This window comes from Pteropus medius, unplaced genomic scaffold (assembly GCF_902729225.1).
Source record: "Pteropus medius unplaced genomic scaffold, Ma_sr-lr_union100, whole genome shotgun sequence".
Taxonomy (NCBI): domain Eukaryota; kingdom Metazoa; phylum Chordata; class Mammalia; order Chiroptera; family Pteropodidae; genus Pteropus; species Pteropus medius.
The window spans coordinates 18,296,896-18,318,427 of record NW_024349801.1 but is presented as its reverse complement, the minus strand read 5'-3'; the positions used below and the strand labels follow the sequence as shown (position 1 = coordinate 18,318,427).

The window sequence follows — 21,532 nt, the reverse complement described above, 5'->3', positions numbered from 1 at the left end:
GGGGAAAGGGTGTGGGGTCCCACAGAGAGAAATGAGTATGGGAGAAAGAGAAGAGGTATCTGCATCGGTCCCTCTCCTAGGCAGACCACTGTTCTGGAAAGAATGGAGCAGAAGTAGGAAAGAAGCAACAGGGTAGGGCCCATGGGTTCACTCAACCTGCCTTGTCCAACGAAGCACAATAATAAAAGTTTTATCGAGATAAAACTTTTGCCAAACATGTGCCAACCACTTTACACCTGCCTTTCATGTTTATATCTTATAATGACCCCCATGAAGACATTATCCCTGTTCTATACAAGAGGAAACTGAGGTTTAGCCAGGATAAATGGAGAGAGGTGAAACAACTAGCAAGGAGCAGAGCTGGGATTTGAAGGCTGGGCTATCTAAAGAGCTGGGAGGACCAGGAGGTGGGAGTGGGGATGTCTCAAGGTCATGTCCTGGTCTTGGTTCCTGGATCCTCTGGCCATACCTAGGCTTGTGGTGTGTTTGGCCTGTTGGGGAATGCCTAGGGCCTGAGTGGCCCAATGTGGATGCAGTTCCCATGGCAATGAAGAAATACTGATGAGGTCAAGAACTCAGATTACCAGAGGGGAAACCCAGTCCTAATTCTTTGCATGGCTCCCTGCTGGGAAGGGCCACAGGTACCCACCCCCACCCATACCCACCCTCTGCTGGATATCCAGGGCCTCTTTTCAATGGCAGGGTCATGTATCAGGTGGGTAGGAGGGGCCATAAGCAGCCCAGCCAGTATCCTGATTGGATGTGGTTTGCTGGCTCTTGACACTTGCACCCTCTGATGTGAAGCTCAACTCATGATTTCCTCTTCCCACTGGACCTAGTCCAGGAAGCTAGAGCTCACATGGGGTTGTCCAGGTTTCCAAGACTCTGCAAGACCACATGAAGGACACAAATCAATAGGTCACCCCTCATTCTGGCCCTTGCCTACTTTGGGGACTTCAAGAAAAAGAAGAGCCTGCATGAACCCCCTAATACCTAGCCAGGCCCTCCTTACTTCAAGGTTCTCTCAGATGTTGCCAAGGAAACTGACACAGCAGCCAGAGAGCCCTACCAGGTCTCCATGACAACCTACAGCAGCCCACCAGGGCTGTGATGTCACCTGAGCTCTGAATGGGTGCCCCTAAACCCCTGCCATACTCGTCACAACCAGCGTCAGAGTCTGATACAGGTCCTTGTCACAAAGTGCCTCCTATCCTGCCTGCTTCTCATCCTCACCCCAGAAATGAGCAAGGAGGAATTGGTCATGCCCAATTTATATATGGGTAACCTCAGGCTAAAATGCCTGCAAAACCCAGAAACCTGGAGGCAGAGCCAGGACTAGAAACCAAGCCTCCTCATCAAATCTCCCCTCTGTGCTCTGGTGCCTGCCCTAGGTCTGAAGAGGGGGTGAGCTCTGGGCAGTGGCGGCAACAAGTTGTGTAAGAGCTACACGCCCCCACCCTGTATCTATGCCCCTCCTGGCTGGGAGTCTAAACCTCCAGGACCTGCATGTGCCCTGAACAGCAGGCTCAGTCTGGAGCTAGAGGGAACTAGGGAGATAGTGAAGGCTCTTAAAGTGCCTGGAACCAGCCCTGATTCAGTTCATGGTCCAGTTTCACCCCCATCTGCTCCAGCTGGCATCTGACACCTGCTTGCCAGGATTTCCCCCACTTTGGGCAACATCCAGCCCAGGAGCCAAATGACCAGCGCCAAGGCCAGGGCCAGGTATTTTTAGCAGAGTTGCTGGCAGCTGTCTGGAGGGTGCTGGGGTGGGGGTGGATGAGGTGGTGCTGAGTTCATCCTTTCCCTTCTCTGGACCTGTGTTCTCTCCCCAGGATTCAAGCTTGCACCTCTACCTGCAGCACACTGCCAGAGGGCCTCCCTACCTTGTTCCTCTCCCAAATAGCTCTCCAAGGGCCCCCAGAAGCTCATGAGATAACACTTAACCCTCACCCAGAGGGGTAGGCTCATCAGGTAGAATCTTCAACTCCCCAGGGGAGTGGGAAGAACTTAGTGTTGAGACTAGATGCTGGATTTAAGACCTCTAAATTCTAGCTCAGATATGGGCCTGTGGGGAGTGGGTGTCAATGGGCACAGAAGGGTGAAGTCTGTCCAGCCCACAACTGTTCTGCTTGCTTGGGCAACAGGCCAGGACTGGGCTAGAGGAAAGGGAGAATTCACTTTTAAAGGGCCAGATCTAATTCTTCCCCAGAGGGGAGCTGGCCCACTAGGTTGATCCTTGACCCCATCCATGATGGCAGCTTCCATCCTCACCACCTCATCAGCACCATTCACATATTCTCCTTCCTTCCCCCTCCTTCCCTGGCGCCACTCACACACACACACACACACACACACACACACACACACAATACCCGGGTGCCTCCAGACCCTAGCTTTCTTTGTCCGCGGAGTCTGCCTCTGCCCCTCCCTGGCGGATGGGGCGGGGTCTCGGTGGGTGTGAGGGTTTAGGAGGAGGGTGGGGGATCCCCCTGGGGGAAAGGGGACTGACACGTCAGCCCCGGCCTCTGCGTAGACCCGGGGAGCGCGGGGGCGGGGGCGGGGGCGGGGGGTGGACAGAGGCTTAAATAGGCGACTCGGAGCCCGAACCCAGTACGGACAAAGAAGGCAGCGGCTGTGACAACATTGAGTGTTCAAGCCTGGGTCTGCGATCCGAGTCTGGGACCTAGTCCTGACCGTGTCCGTGTGCGAGTGGGTGAGTGTGCTGGCGGAGAGGGACCGGGGTGGTCTCATCACCTGGGTTACGGATCGACTGTCAGAAGGATGGGTCACAAGTCAGGGCGCAAGGACCATCACGACTGGGATGGGACCACGACAGGTCGTCGGTCTCGAGCATTTTCCCTGACCCCGGGTGGGGCAGACGCGCCTGGGGTCCAGCCTCCTACTCTATCTCCACTGCGGCTTACGCGGCCATCCCAATTCTTCCTCAGACGGCGTCGGACAAGATGACTCTGAATGGAGGCGGCAGCGGAGCGGGTGGGAGCTGCGGCGCGGGCCGGGAGCGCGAGCGCCGTCGGGGCAGCACACCCTGGGGCCCTGCCCCTCCGTTGCACCGCCGGAGCATGCCGGTGGACGAACGCGACCTGCAGGCGGCGCTGGCTCCCGGCGCTCTGGCAACGGCCGAGGCGGGAACCGCGGCCCAGGGGCCGAGGCTGGACTGGCCTGAGAGCTCCTCCGACTCGCTCAGCTCAGGGGACAGCGACTCAGACGAGAGCGTTTACAAGGTGCTGCTGCTGGGAGCACCTGGCGTGGGCAAGAGCGCTCTGGCCCGCATCTTCGGTGGTGTAGAGGACGGGCCGGAAGCAGAGGCTGCAGGTGAGGGGCTGGGGCTATGCAAGGGAGGGGAGAACCCAAGGTTAGGACTTGGGGATACAGGACTGGGGACCTGAATTAAAAACGGCAAATACCAAGAGATTCTGAAGTCAATTTCAGAATCATGCCTTTACCTACCCATTTTACAAATGGGGAGACTAAGGGAGAAGGGACTCCCAGCTTTGGTGGGGGAAGAAATACTTAGTAGAAGGCCTAGGGCATACATATGATTACTCTGTAGGATGGGTACAGGACATCCCTCCCTGGCAAGACTGGCAGGAACACAGCCAGAGTGAGTTTCTAGGAGAGGCACCCTAGGTGATCTAGGGAATGTGACTGCTACTATTCTAATTCAGGCCGCTGTCGTCAGAACCACCCTGAGGCCCAGGCAACAGAAGGGCAGGGAGCCCAGTAGCGGCCACCCAGGACTTTGCTAGCTTGAGGAAGGGGTGTCTAGGTGGAGGTCAGGCACAGCATGCCCTCCACACCCCCATTTCCCAGCCCCAATACTTCTGTCACCACATAGTAGTCATAAGTAAAGGGGAAGGTTGAGGGGTTCTGGGGAGGAGTTGGGGAGTATGGTCAGAACAGAAAACCTGGCACATGGGAGGGCTTTTGGCAGGCAGCAGGTAACCTGACTACTGGTTTAGGACACACGTATGATCGCTCCATCATGGTGGATGGAGAAGAGGCATCGCTCATGGTCTACGACATCTGGGAGCAGGTAAGATGCAGGCTGAGACCCAGGGTGGGGATGAGAGGGGTGAGCTGGGGGTAGGTGCATGCTGGGAGTGACAGCCTTATAGCTGGGGCACGAGGACTATTGGGTAGATGCGTGTGTGTGTTCTTTAGGATGGGGGCCACTGGCTACCTGGACACTGCATGGCCATGGGGGATGCATACGTCATCGTGTACTCAGTGACAGACAAAGGCAGCTTCGAGAAGGCCTCAGAGCTGCGGGTACAGCTACGGAGGGCGCGGCAGACAGACGATGTGCCCATCATCCTAGTGGGCAACAAGAGCGATCTGGTGCGCTCTCGTGAGGTCTCCTTGGATGGTGAGCAGGGAGTGGGTTGGAAAGGGAGGGAGATCCTGACTGGGCTGTGGTCCACTCAGTCTTGACTCAGCTTGAGTCCCTGGGGATCATCAGTGGCTAAGAATGTTCAAGAAGAAAACTTGTGGGGGAGGAAAGGGAGAACTGCTGTCCTTCCTCAGGGCTCCCGAAAACCTGAGAGTGCTGGGAAGAGGAACAAATTCTCTAGGGGAGGTGGAGGCTGCTGGGTCACCACAGGGCCCTTCTCTCCTGTCCCCTTCATCTCTGGCCTAACAGGTGAGGGGTGAGGAGAGTGCAGGGAAACAGGTCATGAGGTCAAAGCAAGGATCCCAGGCCTGGGCCAGTCTCGAAGTAGGCTTGCCCCTGGGGAGGCCCCTCCCCTCTTTGGCTCAGCATCCTTCTCTGTGGCCCCCAAACTGAGCCCCTTACAGGAACCTAGCTGTGACTTGATGATGTTCCACTCCCTCCATCCCACTGATCATTCTTCATGATGTAACATCAAACCATAGAACACTAAACTGTCAGAGTTCTCATTGTCTTGTGTTGACTACTGCAGCTCTTCCATTTACATACCAGATTTCAAATTATTACAGTAAATGAGTCTCCTTTTGCTGGACTTTGTGAGCTCCTTAAGCACACTCTGCCAGTTAGGTGACCCAGCAACGCCCAGGACCCTCTATACCGGAGCTGGGGTCTTTGTTTCTGGGGAGGACGCAGGGGTCCGCGATCCCTACCCAGATTCATGAGTGGTAGCTGTCATGGGGTAGCCAGGGTTTGAGTGGGCTCCTCACCTACCCACCCTTTGCTTACTGGTGTGTGCCTGTCTCCATATATACCAGAGGGCCGGGCCTGTGCTGTGGTCTTCGATTGCAAGTTTATTGAGACATCAGCTGCGCTGCACCACAATGTCCAGGCACTGTTCGAGGGCGTTGTACGCCAGATACGTCTGCGCAGGGACAGCAAAGAGGCCAATGCACGTCGGCAAGCAGGTACCCGGCGGCGAGAGAGCCTTGGCAAGAAGGCGAAGCGCTTCCTGGGCCGCATTGTAGCACGTAACAGCCGCAAGATGGCCTTCCGAGCCAAATCCAAGTCCTGCCACGACCTCTCAGTGCTCTAGGCCCCTCGGGCACTCACTGCGTGGTGCAGACAGATGGGCAGATTGGTGGGCTGGCCTAGCCAACTGCCTTAGGTGCCTCAGGGCTGGCTCAGACTCTGGGCATCCGCCACCTCATGGTCATGGACAGACAGTGCTGCCCAGGGAGATGGCTCCCAGTGGCCATCAAGGGATGAGCACACGGAGGTGAATGTGCGGGGCCATATGCATCCCAGGCAGCAGCCTAAGCCCAGCCCATGAGGCGGGGCTGTGTGTGGGAAGAGGACTCTACCTTTCTCTATACCTGGGTTTGCATGCTCTGGAGGGAGGCTGTTCAATGCAGTGGCTATTTGTTTACATGCAGATTTTTGTAATAAAGACTATTTCCTGGTAGGTTAGGGCTGTTGACTCTGTCTTTCCTTGGTTGGGGAGCTGCAGGGAGCAGGCAGGCTTCCTGCTGGGACTTTACTTACATCGTTTCAGGAAGGAGCATCCCTATTCAGCAATGGCAGATGGAGAACTGAAGCACTTGCCTGAGGTCACTTGGGTAGAAGTGGCTGAGTAGGGACTGGTAGACAGCTATGCCAGTCTCCCCTGTCTCCAGAGCCTGGAGGTAGCCTGGGGCAAGGCCGGGCACAGTTTCTGAGAAGGTCCCAGGCCAGGGTCCATACATTTCTTCATTAGTTAAATTTATTCATCCCACTGGGAGTCTTTGCAACCTGGTAAGAACCTTGATAGCAGTTGTACAATGGCAAGAGATTTAAGGGCTGCTCCTCAGTTTATGTGACCTCTGTGACCAACCCGCATGCCCCCAGGGCAATGGTAACTGCTCAAAGCCGCTGCTGCTCTCCACTCCCACCCCTCAATGCACTTCGAGGCATAGTTTTTAAAGCAGTGAAGGTACTGAGGCCTGAAGAAGAATCCAGACCCTCCTGGGCTGCTACTTATTGGCTATGTGACCCTCGGCAAGCCGCTCAACCTCCCTGTGCCCCAATGTATGACATGGGGATGATGTCTCCTTCAGAATGGAGTGAGTGGAATAATGAAAGTGTGTGCTTACATCAGTCCAGGCACACAGTAGGAGCTTAACATATGTGAGACCTCTCAACATTCTCACACTGCACTGCTCTAGGCTAGGGTGCCTGAGGTGCCTGAATGACCCTGTGGCAGGCATTTAGCTTGTGAGAGACAAGGCTGAGGGCAGCTGAGGGGTCCTGACTCAGCCTCCAGCTTGAGAGAAACTAACCAGATAGGCAGTAGGAAGGACTCAGGGGAAACCATGGGAAGCTCTGAGGACAAGGAGAGATTAGAGACCTTGTGACCCTTCCCACTCTCCCCCCTCGTCCTGGACTCCCAGGCCCCGGAAGCTTCTCTTGGTTCTGCTTGGCTGCCCTCACTGGGAGAAGGGCCCCTGGTCAGCCCTGCAATTCCCTCAAGGTCACCTGAGCTGGCTCAATCTTCTCTTTCCTCCTCAGAGGCACTAGACGGTCCATTGTCTCAGCCCTGTCAATGTCCAGGGGCTAGTATGAGCACTTAGGAAGACTTAGGGGATCTCACAGGCCACTGTCCCCCACCCACTAATTCCTTGGTGGGTGGTCTGAAGCTCTGAATACCCAGTTGAGGTTGTGCACTGCTCATCTCTACTGCATGTGTAACCCCCAGCTCCTTGTCTTAGTTCCACAAGCCAGCTTGGAGCTGCTGAGGCCAGGCAAGGGCCAGGTCATTGCTGGTTCCTGAGTGCTGCCCTGGAGGGGCTCCCAGTCTGATGGAAGAGACAGACAATGAAAATCTAGTGTCCTTTCTGCACTGATAGAGGTAGCACATGGCATGGGGTGGAGGGGTATTCCCAGAGAACGTGAACAGGCCTGAGAACCCAGGGAAGGTTTCCTGGAGAAGGGGCCATGTGAGCTGAGTACAAACGCCGGAGCGGGTGCTCAACAGACAGATGAAGGGGTGGGAAGGGCATTCCAGACGAAAAGAACAGAGTAGGCCAAGGTGGAGCTGCAGTGCTAGTGCATGGGGCACAAGTGGGATCGAGTCTAGAGCCACAGAAAAAGTACAGTCATCCCTCTGTATCCACAGAGTATTGGTCCCAGGACCCCCACGAATACCACAAATACCACGAAAATCTGCGGATGTTCAAGTCCTTTATATAAAATGGTGTAGTATTCGCATATAACCTATGCAATCCTTCTGTATACTTTAAATCATCTCTATAATACTTAATAAATCTTGCAAATATCTTATAATATCTAAAACTTCAATCATCTTACAATACCTAATACAATGTAAGTGCTATGTAAATAGTTGTTATACAGTATTGTTTCAGGAGTAATGGCAAGGAAAAAAGTATGTACATGTTCAGTACAGACTCAAACATTATAAGCCTCATTATATAGGACACACCAGCAATAATGTAACAATTTCTTTTTCAAATATTTTCAATCCATGGTTGGTTGAATCTGAGGATTCGGAACCGAAGACACAGCGTCTAAGCCCAGAAGACTAAGAAGTGCTCACTGAGCTGTGCAGGGGCAGGAGGAGTGCCAGGCCTAAGATCGCCACACCTCCCGGGGCTGGCAGTCATGGATGCTAGGCAGCCCCCAGCTTTCCAAAGTTAATGAGTAACTTGGGGGGCTGGGCAGACCAGGCCTGCTGCAGTGGGCCCAGTGGTGTTTTCTACTCCTGAGCTAGAGTGGCTAGACCGCCTACCTGCTCAAGTGCCTGCCCTGCTGTACTCCACCCCGCCCTACCCGGCCTGGCCAGTGCTCCTTGGAGAAAGAGCTCTTTTGCCTAGCTGCTGGACCAAGGGAGCCAGTCTTAGGTACCAGCAGGTGAGGACCTGGGAGTTGGGGGTGGGGGATGGGCAGGGCTGAGGTGGGGTGTGTCTTGGGGAAAGAGAAACACTGCCCTGTCCTCCAGTTGTCCAGGGAAGATTGGAGTGGTTGTCCGTGTTCTGTGTGCCCAGCTCCATGCTGAGTGCTGGAAAATGCCAAGATGAGGGCAGGTCCCCTGCCCTGAGGGGACTCTGAATCTGCAGGATGGCAGTGGAAGGAAGAACAGTCCTGGAGACCCTGAACCGAGAATCCTCTGTTCCAGGAGAAATGTGCCTGCGGTTAATCTTCTGCGACCTTGGTCAGGCCCTGTCCTTTAGGACTTGCTTGCAACATGAGGGAACGACAGGAAGTGACCCTCAGAGTCATCAGTGTCTTTCTAACTTCAAACTTTTGTGATTTTCAGGGCTGCTGGGAAATTACCACTTTGAGATCCGCGAACTGGGGAGGCTAAGGTGGGAAGGAGACAAAGATCTAAAGGTGAAACTCCCATGATGATCTTTGTGGGGACAAGAACCAAGAAGCAGCAGGGTGACTGCAGCCGGGGGCCTTGGTGAGTGGGCCTGGTAGAGCAGCTACATGCTACCCTGCAAGCAATGGGGTGCCATAGATCTTTGTAAGGGGAGGAGGAAGAGGCCGGTCTATCATGAGGTCTCTCTGGCTGTACGTTTAGAATAAGCTGAAGCAAGGGAAAGGGTAGGAATGGGTGGTGGCAGTGTCCAAGTGGGTAGGAGAGGGAGGGGCACCTCTGAGAGTTGCTGGGGCAGCATAGAAGGACAGGGGATAAGAGGCCAGGCTGCCTGCCTCACAGTGACTAAATAGGAGGAAGTCTAGCCAAAGAAGGAGGGACACTTACATGCTGTGGGGCTTGGAGAAGCCAAAGCCTGGGGCTGAGTGGGGATGAGGGGAGGAATATTTTCTAAGGGGAGGGTGATGGAAGGGACCCCCCTGTCCACTGATCTGGGCTGGATCCTTACTGCCATGTCCCTCAGGCGTGTCCTGACCATGGTCCCTGCCTGGCTGTGGCTGCTTTGCCTCTACTTCCCCCAGGTGAGCTGGGCCCTGCTCTCTTCCTTTAGGTCCTGGCTTTGGGGGTTGACAACCTTGTCCCCCACTCCACCTGGACCAGTTACACTGACCATGGATGGTAGTAGTTGGGGGAGGGAATCGGAGCTGGCTATAGGCCTATTGTGGGATCATGAAGTCAAAGGCCCAAGGGCGAACAGGCCATGGTATGGCCAGGCCCAGGGAAGGGGTAGAAATTTCCCTCCCTGTCAGGTCCCCAGCAGCCATGGCAGGAAGATAGAGCCTGGTGACAAGGTGAGAACCCTCCTACAGGCTTTCCCTGAGGCCCAGCCCACAGAGCTATATGTGGAAGTCCCGGAAAACTATGGTGGAAATTTTCCTTTGTACCTGACCAAGGTGAGCTTGAATGTTAGATGGGTTGCCCTCTCCCCAAGTTCTGTTTCCTCTGCCTTCAGCATTTCCTTCTCTTCTTGTTCAGCTCACATTTAACCTCTGCCCTCCAGAGAATATGCGATATAGTGTGCATAACTGGAAAGATTTTAATCCCCTAAGAAAGTAGAACTTTAAGTTAAAAAAAAATGAAGTATTGGGGGAAGAGTTTCAGACTTTAGGAAGAAGGGTGGGGAGTATTAGGGGGCATCAGGTGCAAGGGAAAGAGCTCTGGCTTTGACTCTCAGTCCTGTTACTACTTGTATGACCTCAGGCAAGTGCTAGCCCCCTCTGAGCCTCAACTTTCTCACATATAAAATAGGGCCATTGGGTGGAGAGGCCATCCCCCAGGCCTGGCCCCTACTCCCCTCATGTCTATCCCTCGTTTCTAGCTGCCTCTGCCCCGTGGGGAAGCTGAGGGCCAGATTGTGCTGTCAGGAAATTTAAGCATGGCAGCTAAGGGCCCCTTTGCTGTGGATCAAGAGTCTGGCTTCCTGCTGGTGACCAAGCCCCTGGACCGAGAGGAACAAGCAGAGTACCAGCTACAGGTAGGGCTGGGTCAGGTGTAGGGGAGAGCAGTGAAGTCAGGGCAGGGCACTGACTACCTTTCCATGCAGGTCACCCTGGAGACTGAGGATGGACGTGTCTTGTGGGGCCCACAGCCTGTGCTTGTGCATGTGAAGGATGAGAATGACCAGGTGCCCCATTTCTCCCAGGCTATCTACAGAATTCAGCTGAGCCAAGGCACCAGGCCTGGTGAGTGCCAAGGGTGGCCAGCTCACAGCAAGGTCAGGTGGGCACTGACAGGAGAACAAAAAGTAAAAAGATGGCCAGAGAGTCAGGATAGGGACAGGGCAGCCAGAGTCCAAGCTGCTGCCTCCCATTTTTGTCCCATCTGTACCCCACTGAAGGTCTTCAGGTGAGTCTCATCCATGCTGGCCTCAGTTTGCTCATCTGCAAAGTGGGGTAAAAAGCCATGGCTCACCTTGAGTCCTGATATAATGGCGGATATGGAAGGAAGGACCAGGGAGAGATAGGGAGGCATGGCAGACTCTCCCACCCTCCCTAATCCTTAAGCTTGTCCTCTTCATACACACTAGGCATTCCCTTCCTCTTCCTTGAGGCTTCGGACAGGGATGAGCCAGGCACAGCCAACTCAGATCTTCGATTCCACATCCTGAACCAGGCCCCAGCTAAGCCTTCCCCAGACATGTTCCAGTTGGAGCCTCAGCTGGGGGCTCTGGCCCTCAGCCTCAAGGGTGAGCCTGAGCTGGGTGTGATGTGGGGGAGGGTCAGGGAAAGCTGGGGAAGATGGTAATAGAAGAATGGGTTAGAGCTTGAAAAATAAAAGAGGAAAGAACATTCTAGGCGGAGAGAGTAGCAAGACAAAAGGCCATGTATAAACCATGCATGGAGGTAGGACAATGCATGGAGAGTTAAGAAAGCCTGTGGATGGAGTCTCTCAGCCCTGCACTCTGGAAAGCCAGGCCTAAGGAACAAAGATAGGAGAGATCTGAGGGTTTATAGCCTAGGACATTGCTGGGAGACCTTTCGACTGACAGCAAGAAAGACCTGGACCTGGGATTTCAGACCAGAGCCATGGGCTGAGAATAGAAAGAAAAGTCAGTTAGACACCCACCCAGCCAACCAACCACTCACTCATCTACCACCCAACCACATATGCAGTCAGTCTATCCAAACATCCATCCAAACACATCCAAATCCCCATCCATTTTACTGCTTCCCAAACCCACATCCACCCACCTAGTCAACCATCCATTCATCCAACCAGTCATCTACTCATCTACCCGTCCACCCATGTACTCCTCCCCACATCCTGGTGATCCACTCAACCAGTTCATCAATCATTCATTGTGTGAATAGATGTGAAAGTGACTTTGCAAACTATCAAGTCCCAGTTGGATGCTCACAATAGCGTTATATGTCCTTCTCATGACTTGGCCAAGGGAATATCCCGAACACCTGCCATATGCTTGGCTTTGTGTTTAGTATTTTGTTGAAAAAGATGCTCTGAACCCCTTCTCCCTAGCACCCTACTCATCTGAGCCCCCTGCCCCTTCTAGGGAGCACGAGCCTAGACCAGGCCCTGGAGGGACCCTACCAGCTGTTGGTACAGGTCAAGGATATGGGTGACCAGGCCTCAGGCCACCAGGCCACAGCCACCATAGATGTCTCTGTAGTAGAGAGCACTTGGGTGCCCCTAGATCCTGTCCACCTGGCAGAGAATCTCAAAGTTCTGTACCCACACCATATTGCTCAGGTGAGTAAGTGGCTGTCAGCAGCTGAAGTAGCCCCATGGATGGTACAGCTGAGCCTGAGTCTCATGGGAATTTGGAGGGTGGGTCTGGGGCCCAGCTTGATTTCTCATCTTCATCTACCTGTGCTCCTCCCTCCACTGTCTGCATCAGTTTTCATCAAGTAGTAGGACATTCAAGGCCCTGGGACCAGGCCCACAGCCCTTCACCTGCTATTCTCTGACAGGCACTGCTCTGTGCTCTGACCTCCTGAACTTGCCCCAGGCTTCCTCAGGGACAACAGCTGCCACTTTCCTGCTGCCATGGGGATTGTCACCCAGGCCAGGAATGTCTCAGGCCTCTTCTAGGAATGCCCTGGGGTCAGGCCCAGCCTGAGAGGGCAGAAAATCAAACAACCTTGTCATTCAGGCACTTTGGGTAGGGTCCAGGCTTGGATCATGGCAAGGCCACCATGGAACTGCTACAACCACAAGTGCTCCAAACAGAAGGACCCTACCTGGACTCCAAGGAGGATAGCAACTTGCCTTGGGTCACATAGTAATTTGGGCCCAGGCTCCTCATCCGGGAACAGTTGGGCAATAAGGACTGACACAGACTGTTCCTGCTTCTTGTCCTGGGGTGCCCCCATTCTGCGTCCCTCTCCCAGGTACACTGGAGTGGGGGGAATGTACATTATCACCTGGAGAGCCAGCCCCCTGGACCCTTTGATGTGGATGCAGAGGGGAAACTCTATGTGACCGGAGAGCTGGACCGAGAAGCCTGGGCTGAGGTGAGGTGAGGGGGAAGCCAGGAGGGCAGACTAAGGGGTGCTTGGTCACTGTCTGGTTGGCTTCTGGGGGTGTCACATCCCCCACAGGCACTGAGGCAGTGAAAGAGCACCCAGAAGATCTGGAGCTGGCCACCCAGACCCAGGCCAGGCTGAAGCTGCCCTTGGCCTTCATTTGAAGCCTCCCATTGCCCACTATAGTACCTGCTCCAGGTGCGGGCTCAGAATACCCGTGGTGAGGACTACACAGAACCTCTGGAGCTGCAGGTGGTGGTGATGGATGAAAATGACAACATGCCTGTTTGCCCCCCACGTGGTACCCCAATCAGCATCCCTGAGTTCAGCCCCCCAGGTGGGCTATGGTCTTTGTCAGGAGCTGGGGGAAGGGTCAAGTCCTTATGAACAATCCCATCTTGTTCTTTGGGTTGGGGCCAGCCTCACTGTCCCTCCACAGCACGCGCGCGCGCGCGCACACACACACACACACACACACACACACACACACACAGACACACAAGCTCAGATTCAGTCCAGCACAAAAGAGGAGTGGGTGACATAAGGCCTCCAGGCTGGGCCCTGCTCTCACCCAAGTGAGTGCTGTCTTTGCAGGCACCAAGGTAACTAAGCTGCTGGCAGAGGACATGGATGCCCCTGGTTCCCCCAATTCTCACGTTGTATACCAGCTGCTGAGCCCTGAGCCTGAGAAGGGGACAGAGAGGAGTGCCTTCAAGCTAGACTCCATCTCTGGCAGTGTGACACTGGGGGCTCTCCCGCTCCACGCTGGCCAGAATATCTTGCTTCAAGTGCTGGCTGTTGACCTAGGAGGAGCAGAGGGTGGTAAGTGCCCTGATGGTGACCCTGATGACGACTCAGGCTCCTTGTCCCCTCTGTTTCTATCCTGGCCTCCTCAACATGCCCTCCCCTGCCTCAGGCTTCAGCAGCACGTGTGAGGTCTCTGTCACGATCACGGACATCAATGACCATGCTCCAGAGTTCACCACTTCCCAGGTAAGCAGGAGGAGAAAAAGAGACCTTGGGAAGGTACTGATGGGAGACTCACGGCCCCTCCACATATCTCCAGATCGGTCCCATAAGCCTCCCCGAGGACACAGAGCCTGGAACTTTGGTGGCCACACTTGTGGCCACTGATGCTGACCTTGAGCCTGCCTTCCGCCTCATGGACTTTGCCATTGAGGCAGGGGATGTGGATGGGACCTTTGGCCTAGCTTGGGAACCAGATTCTGGTCATGTCCAACTGCGACTCCTCAAGGTAAGGGGCAGGAGTGGTTAAGGGGTATACACACCCATACATGCATATACAAGTGTGCCATACCCTGGCCCACACAGTGACCCAGGCCCCACTGGTTCCAGAACCTCAGTTATGAGGCAGCTCCAAGTCACATGCTGCTGGTGGTTGTGCGGAGCGTAGCAGAGCTGGTGGGGCCAGGCCCAGGCCCTGGAGCCACAGCCACGGTGACTCTGCTGGTGGAGAGGGTGACGCCACCCCCTAAGTTGGACCAAGAGAGCTATGAAGCCAATGTCCCAGTCAGCACCCCAGCCGGCTCCCTCCTGCTGACCATCCAGCCCTCAGACCCCATGAGCAGTCCCCTCAGGTGAGCCAAAAGCCCAGCCCCTTACCTGAGCTAGATGTCCCCTGCTCTCCAGGGATAATTCCAAGGCCTCAGAGGTGACTCACATTATCTATGGTCTGGAATATTCCTCAAACTGTGGCTCATGCCAAGGTTGTGACTCCTGGGGTGGGGGTGGCGGATATCAGGGCTGGATGAGCTGGATAGGACAGGGAGAGGGGCGTTTGGACCCTACGAGAGCTCAGATAATGCCTCCTCATATTATCTGAACAGGACCTCCTCCAGCCGCCCCCCATCCAGACTTTAGCTTAGACAAGGCTGTTCCCAGGCTCTGGCCCCATCCTGGCCCCTTTGTGGGATGACCTGGGACTAGTGAAGTTGAACCAAGCCCCCCAGACTCTGAGAATCCCTTCCCCATCCACAGCATCCTTGGGTCAAGCCTTGGCCCTCAACAAGTCCCTGAAGCTGGGTAGAGAGACTAGGCACCCTGGGCACTGCTGCTGCCTCTAAGTCACAGAGAGGATGTGGAACTTGAGCAGGTCACAAGGCCCTGGATATCTCTGGGCAAGACCCGATATATGGTACCAGTGCCTCCCCACTCTCCATCTTCTTTGGGCCTCAGGTTCTCCCTGGTTAATGACTCAGAGGGCTGGCTCTGCATCAAAGAGGTCTCTGGGGAGGTGCACACCGCCCGGCCTCTTCAGGGCGCCCAGCCTGGGGACATGTACACAGTGCTTGTGGAGGCCCGGGATGCAGGTATGGCCAGGCAGCAATGGGGGCCTCTGGGAGGGAGACAAACCTCAGACAGACAGATGGAAAGGCAAGACCAAGCTGCCTCCCCGGGGCCCTTGCAGACATCAACTCTACCCCAGTTAGGAGGGAGGGATGAGGGGCTGGGTCCAGTGTCCCTCTCTGAGAATGCCTGGTCTTCCCCTCAGACCACCCTCGTGGCTAGACACTGCCCCTTAGCCCCAGAGGGCCTCTCAGGGTGTCGGCTTTAGACACAGGCTGACAGCAGAGGGTAAAGGGCTGGGCGGGTGTGCCAGGAGGTGAGCCTGAATGGGACACTGAGGTCAGGTGTGGACGACTCCAAACACCACTTTGGCAGGATAAAGAGCTAGCCCAGGGGCGGGTATGTCAGGGAGGCACGTTTTAGCTCTGAGTTAAGCTGTCCAGGGGTGAGCTCTACAGTCAGGGCACATCCACATTGTTGGGTCCTGGTACCAGCAGTGGGACTGGTGGGGGGTGGGGGTGGCGGTGAGGGCTAGCCTGGCATCCAGAAAGGCACAGAAAGGCATGGCAGCTATTTGGATAGTGAAAGGGGTGAAGGGCATTGTGAGGAATAGACTGGCATGGGGACAATGATGGGGATGGAGAGGAATGGGTAGAGTGGAGGGAGCGGGTATGGCAGGGGAATCAAATAGGGTAAGACTGATGGGCCGTGGGGAAAGGGACCAGCCTAAGGACTCTGGACTCACCCCACCCCCACAAGGGCTCAGAAGGGCTCAGCACTGCCTCCTCTGCAGACGAGCCAACACTGAGCACGTCCGTGACCGTCGTGATCCACTTTCTGAAGTCCCCTTCTGCCCCGCTCCCAACTCTGGCCCCTGTGCCCACTCGACACCTCTGTACACCTCGCCAGAACCATGGCGTGATTGTCAGTGGACCCAGTGAGGACTTTGACCAGGCTGGCGGTCACAGTTCCTACAGCTTTGCCCTTGGTCCCAACCCTACTGTGCAGCGGGATTGGCGCCTCCAGGCTCTCAATGGTGTGTGGTGGGGGAAAGGGGAGGGGCTATGACCCAGGCAGGGGTGGGGGGGGGGGGGAATGGTGGGGGGTGGGGAATGGCGCTTGGGAAGTGAGATGTCTTTCCACCGTGCGGATGGGGCTGGATCTAGGGAGAGCAGCCCCCAAGAAGCCTGTCCAGGCTAGTGACTCTGATCACTGCTTATGGTGCCAACAGGTTCCCATGCCTACCTCGCCCTGGCCCTGCACTGGGTGGAGCCACGTGAACATGTAGTCCCCGTAGTTGTCAGCCGTAATGGCCAGATGTGGCAGCTCCCGGTCCGAGGTGAGGCCAGGGCTTCTGTGTGGCCTTACAGAGAAGGATGCAGGGTGACGGGCTGGGTACACACACATGCATGCAGGCTCCTATGGACAGCAAATGCCTGTGCACACCTGCACATTTTTGGCTGGACACACAGACTCATGTTTATGCAGGCACACACACTGAGGAGCATTGCACCCCTCCCCACACACGAATACATACATGTGCATGAACGTACACATACATACATACCAGCCAGTTGGGCCCGGCTTGGGGCTCTGAGCAACTGGGGAGCTCTTCCCCTCCACCCTTCTCTTCCACCCCTGACTGTCCCCAGTGATCGTGTGCCGCTGCAATGTGGAGAGAGAGTGCATGCGCAAGGTGGGCCGCATGAAGGGCATGCCCACGAAGCTGTCAGCGGTGGGCATCCTTATGAGCACCCTGATGGCAATAGGTAATGGAAGTTGGGCTCCTTTGTGAGGGAGGGTGACAGCATGGGTGGAGACACAGCCTCCAGATAAACAGTGCCCCTGTTCCCATGATGCCCTCCAGGCTGGAGAAGAAACCTCCCACCCCCCACCCCAGCCAACTCCCATAGTCATTATACTCTTGCCTCCTGTTAGCATATTCTTCCTTGTCATCATGATAACGGCGTTAAAGTTATATTATTACACAATGATTCTGTGACAGGCTCTGTGCCAAGCATAAGATTATCATATTGAATCAGCCCCACAACCCTGTGATGTAGATCCTGGCATGTCACCATTTTCCAGAGGAGGTCCCTGATGCTCAGAGAGGTTAAGTGGCTTGTAGACGGTTACACAGCCAGCGTGTGGCAGAGCCCAGGTCTTTCTAGCTTAAGTCCTTTAATCTAAGTCTCCCTCTCCATTCCCCTTTTATCTTTAGCTCCCCACTAAATTTTTTCCTGGCCAGTTTTCTTGGCTGGTTCTAGCATAATGCTACAATGTCCCTTTCTCTCAGAGGTCCATGGGAACAAGTCACTGGCTCCCAGATGACCCCCTCCCAAACTGTTCCCCAGAGGAGGGGACCTTGGAGGCAGGGTTCTGGGGTAGCCTCAGTGTGCCTGGCAGGAGGGCTTCCAGGTACCAGAAGCACAGAGTCCCACCAGCCCAGCCTTGGGGATGCTGTCTGGGAAACGCTGCTTCCTTATTAAACCAATATCAATAGCAGGAAGTCTCTAGTGGTGGACCAGTTCCACAGCTCCTTCTGAGGACTGACCCATCCCTCTTGGGCCCCTCAGGCATCTTCCTCATCCTCATATTCACCCACTTGACCCTGTCGAGGAAGAAGGACCTTGATCAGCCAGTGGACAGTGTGCCCCTGAAGGCAGCGGTTTGAATGATCCAGGCAGCCTCCACTGGGAGTTTGGCCTCTGGCTCCATCTGAATCCACTGGGAGAGGGCCCAGCACTGCAGCTCCATTGGGCCAGGACAGAAGAGAAGCACTTTCAACTGCCCTGGGGTGGAGGCAACACCACAAGACTTGTCTGAACGCTGACTTCATGAGCTGCCCACAAGAGCACTCCAAATAGCTCATGTTTGTCCAATAATAAAGCCTCAGAGAGCTGGGCATGGGCCCAAAAGGACTGCTGTGCCTGTGCCCAAGTGTCCATGGGCATGTGCGTGTTTCCTGTGTCCACCTGCCCCTTCATTTCTTCCCCATCTCCTGCTGCATAGAAGGGTCTGGGGGCTTGAGGGACAAGCCTGAGTCCCCTGTAGGGAAAGTCATAGGGGCATCATATGTGTTCTTGGTGAGACCTCAAGGCTCGAGCAGGGTGGGTCATTTCCATGGGGACTTGGAGACTACTGGCTACAGACCCTGGATGAGTCAACTCTGTCCAGGTAATGGTTGAGGAAGGTGTCTTTGAGAGTGTCATTTTTGTGTTTTTCTGTATATCATCTTTGCTGCAGGAGGGCACCTTGTGAGTTCATGTCTTGTGCTCATGAGTGAGCACACTCGTGTTTCTGTACATGAGTCACCTGCACACGGGGATGGGTAGAGGTCCCTTAGTCTCAGGAGGGGTCTGGGCAGGAATCGTGAGGACCCCAAGGGGCTGTAACAGAAGAAGTAAAGCTGGAAATGGGTCCTTTTGCCTCCGTGCCAGCCTCAAGACACCTTTGGGTTTCACACACAGGGTGGTGAGTGCATAGTGAGTCTGCAGAAAATCAGAGAAGGGGGAATCATTCAGATGGAAACCCCCGTGGCTGCTCCTGCCTCAGGTGAACCCCAGTCACTGGCCCAAAATTAAACCACAGACCTGGTGCCTGCTGAGCCCTGACTGCACCTCCAGACTGACCTCTAATCCCTGACCCTTGACTGACTCCAGACACATGCTGATTCTCCATGACCCCATCCCAAGGGTCTCTGGGGAGCCAGGATGGGACTTGCTGTCCCAGGCACCCTCAGCTGATGAGAGTAAATCACAGGGAGGGGAGAAAAACAACCTCAGTGAGGCCCAGGCCCTATTTTTAGGAGATAATTGCTTCACTCCTGGCAGATTCTGTGGGATGGGGACCAAGAGAGATGGGGCTGGAATCCTAGTTGGCCTGGGGAAGGCTGGGAGACTCAGCCAGGATCCCCAAACCAGAGAGGGTCTCTGAGGATGATCCCATCCTGGGCCCTGGCCCCAAAACTGGAGGCTTTGCCGACTACTGTGGTTCAAGCAGAGCTTCTTGACCATCTCCCAGGTTCATCTGTTTGACCTGCATCCACTCAGAAGTCTTTAGGGTACAAAGCTCTTCAAAGGCAGCATCTCATCTAATCTTCCCATCAATCTGTAAGGGCGGGATTATTGGCCCCATGTTCCAGTGGAGGATCTTGAAGATCAGAGAGGTTAAGGGCTGCAACTAGGAGTCTTGGAAGCAGGACACAAGGTGGGTCTGTCTGGTCAAGATTTGAGTAACTGCTCTAGAAGTGTCCACAGCCTTCAGCTGGTCTCAGCTCCCACAAGATCTCCCAGAAGGGCCTTAGAGATCATCCCAGCCAACTCCTTATAAAGTTGAGAAAATGAATTGCAAAGAGTTGGAGGGATCTTCCCAAGTTCATCCAGCCAGTGGAATGCGGCACTTGAGCTGGGACCCTGAAATCACCTGCTTTCCAGGTCCTCGTTCTGGATGGATAGATAGGTAGATAGGTGGATAAGTGGTTGAATGAGTGTGTTGGTGCATGGATGGTTGGGTAGTTGGGTGGATGGGTGGATGGGTGGGTGGAGTGGATAGTGAATGGAAAATACATGAGTTGAAGTGACTTGAGTGGGTGGGGCAGCAACAAAGGAAAAAGTCGATGACAGGGTACCAGGGCAAATCAAAGCATCTGCTTCAGTTTGAGGGCCTTTTTTTTGGGGGGGGGCCTTCAAACCCCAGGCCATTCTCTGATTGTGTCAGTGCTGAGGCTGACCACAAGGTCCACAATCTCCAATGAAACAGGCTCAGTTTCCCTGAGCATCTTAGGAGCCTCCTCTGTGATCTTCATTCCATCTGTAGAGGAAAGTAAGAGTCAGAGAGGGGTGTGGCTTCTCCTGGGTCACAGAGGGAGAGAAACATGAAGATAGCACTGGTTTGTGGGCTTGGTGGTAGGACCGCAAGTGCTTGTGGAGAGTCACATTAATGAGGCCCTCTGCAGGCAGGCAGGGCCTAGACCCTGCTAGGGCAAAAGGTAGGTGGTAACTGGCAGCTCAGTGTAGGTAGAAGAACATGTAATTCATGCTCTGCCTAATCCTTGCTATGTGTTCTCAGGTGAGTCAATTCACCTTTCTGAGCTTAGGTTTACTTGTTGATAAAATGGGCCTCACTTAAATGGAGTTATTGGGAGGACTACATGAGCTAATCCCTCAAAACACATTTAGTACAGAACATGAGGTCCAGACTTTTGGGAGTGAGTGTGGAGAGGGGCCCCAATTCCAGCCACCACGTAGCCTTGCTGGGTGACCCTCTTTGGGTGATGTTGAGGGGTCTTACAGCATTTGGACTGGTCTGGAGCTGAAGGAAGTGTCAGAGTCCACCCCTGTGGGGAACTTATGCTCCCTCTCTCCCAGGCCCCTTTCAGAGGCACAGGGCCAGATCAAAGGGACCCGGCACTGAGGATCAGGAGGCGGGCTTGGAAAGAATGTAAACATGAGGATATTTTTAAATTTTTTCCAGCTCCAGTGATTAGGGCTCTTGAAGGGAGAGGCCCAGAGGTCAGTCTGGCCCTCACTCACAAAGAAAGAAACAATCTTGAGACCTCGGAGACCCCGACCCCACACACACCCACCTATACCCATCCCACAACTCTAGCCTGGGCCTCCGGCAGAGATTCGTCCTCTTATCTCACCTCTAGACCTCCTGCTGCTGCAGGATAGCATGTTCCTAAGGAGAGAGCCTCAGAAATATGAGAGGACCCAAGGGATTACAGGGGTGTGGGAGCCCACCTGGCAGGGCTAATGTTGACAGACTGAGCTAGGAGACTTCTTGGGGGGCCTGTCCCTCCATCAGGTGTGTGTCTGTGTAAGTGTATGTTAAGTCTGGTCTGCCTGGTGCCTATGTCACAATGTGTAAGAATGCCAGGAACTCACCTCAGCCCCTCTCTTCCTCCCCTTCCCTAGCATCTCATAAGCCTCCTTGGGTTAGAGTGGGACATGGGGGGAGACAAGCAGTAAGCTTGAGGGTCAAGGGGAAGAGAACAGGAGGAAGATGAGGAGAGCAAGGGGGCTGGAAGAGGAGGGGTGAGGAGGCTGGGGGAGGGGCCTGGGTCTGGTCTGACCCACGCAGTGAGTCAGGCTGTCAAAGCTACAGGGGCCACTGACGCAGGAACTGAGGGACTCAGCTCCTTTGATTACCCGCCAGGTGTCGCAGTGACTCAAGAACTTGGACACAAGACTCCCTAGATCTTGCTTCGGATGTCACAATGACGTTCACTCCAGGTTCCATGACAACAGCCTCTTCCCTCAGAGTAATGCGGCTACCCTTGCACGCTTCTGCAACACAATGGAGCACACCCACAGGAGTGTCACAGGGAGCCTCATAGAGGGGACTCAGCCACAATATGCCCTCCACCCTGTGATCATATCTCAGGAGCTCCCACACGTT

At 54.7% G+C, this 21,532-nt stretch overlaps 2 protein-coding genes across 4 annotated transcripts; both read left to right on the top strand.

Moving 5' to 3' along the window:
* The first annotated feature begins 2,575 nt into the window (after window positions 1–2,575).
* Window positions 2,576–5,870, top strand: RRAD (RRAD, Ras related glycolysis inhibitor and calcium channel regulator). The gene is made up of 5 exons (XM_039888900.1): window positions 2,576–2,713; window positions 2,949–3,333; window positions 3,981–4,054; window positions 4,183–4,387; window positions 5,224–5,870. Exons 2-5 carry the CDS (start codon window positions 2,964–2,966, stop codon window positions 5,499–5,501), a joined length of 927 nt encoding a protein of 308 aa, XP_039744834.1. The 5' UTR covers window positions 2,576–2,713; window positions 2,949–2,963; the 3' UTR covers window positions 5,502–5,870.
* Window positions 5,871–8,142: 2,272 nt separating this feature from the next.
* CDH16 (cadherin 16) lies at window positions 8,143–18,051 on the top strand. Of its 3 annotated transcripts, none has more exons than XM_039888897.1 (19): window positions 8,143–8,311; window positions 8,718–8,864; window positions 9,304–9,361; window positions 9,590–9,733; window positions 10,159–10,314; window positions 10,384–10,522; window positions 10,867–11,025; window positions 11,851–12,047; window positions 12,689–12,811; window positions 13,010–13,160; window positions 13,418–13,645; window positions 13,740–13,816; window positions 13,890–14,078; window positions 14,180–14,421; window positions 15,020–15,153; window positions 15,924–16,166; window positions 16,362–16,469; window positions 16,783–16,899; window positions 17,707–18,051. In XM_039888897.1, exons 2-19 carry the CDS (start codon window positions 8,803–8,805, stop codon window positions 17,802–17,804), a joined length of 2,625 nt encoding a protein of 874 aa, XP_039744831.1. In that variant the 5' UTR covers window positions 8,143–8,311; window positions 8,718–8,802; the 3' UTR covers window positions 17,805–18,051. The 3 variants fall into 3 exon arrangements, with proteins under 3 accessions (XP_039744831.1, XP_039744833.1, XP_039744832.1); XM_039888899.1 differs by having other exon boundaries at window positions 8,144–8,311; window positions 9,650–9,733; XM_039888898.1 differs by having other exon boundaries at window positions 8,146–8,301.
* The last annotated feature ends 3,481 nt before the right edge of the window (window positions 18,052–21,532 follow it).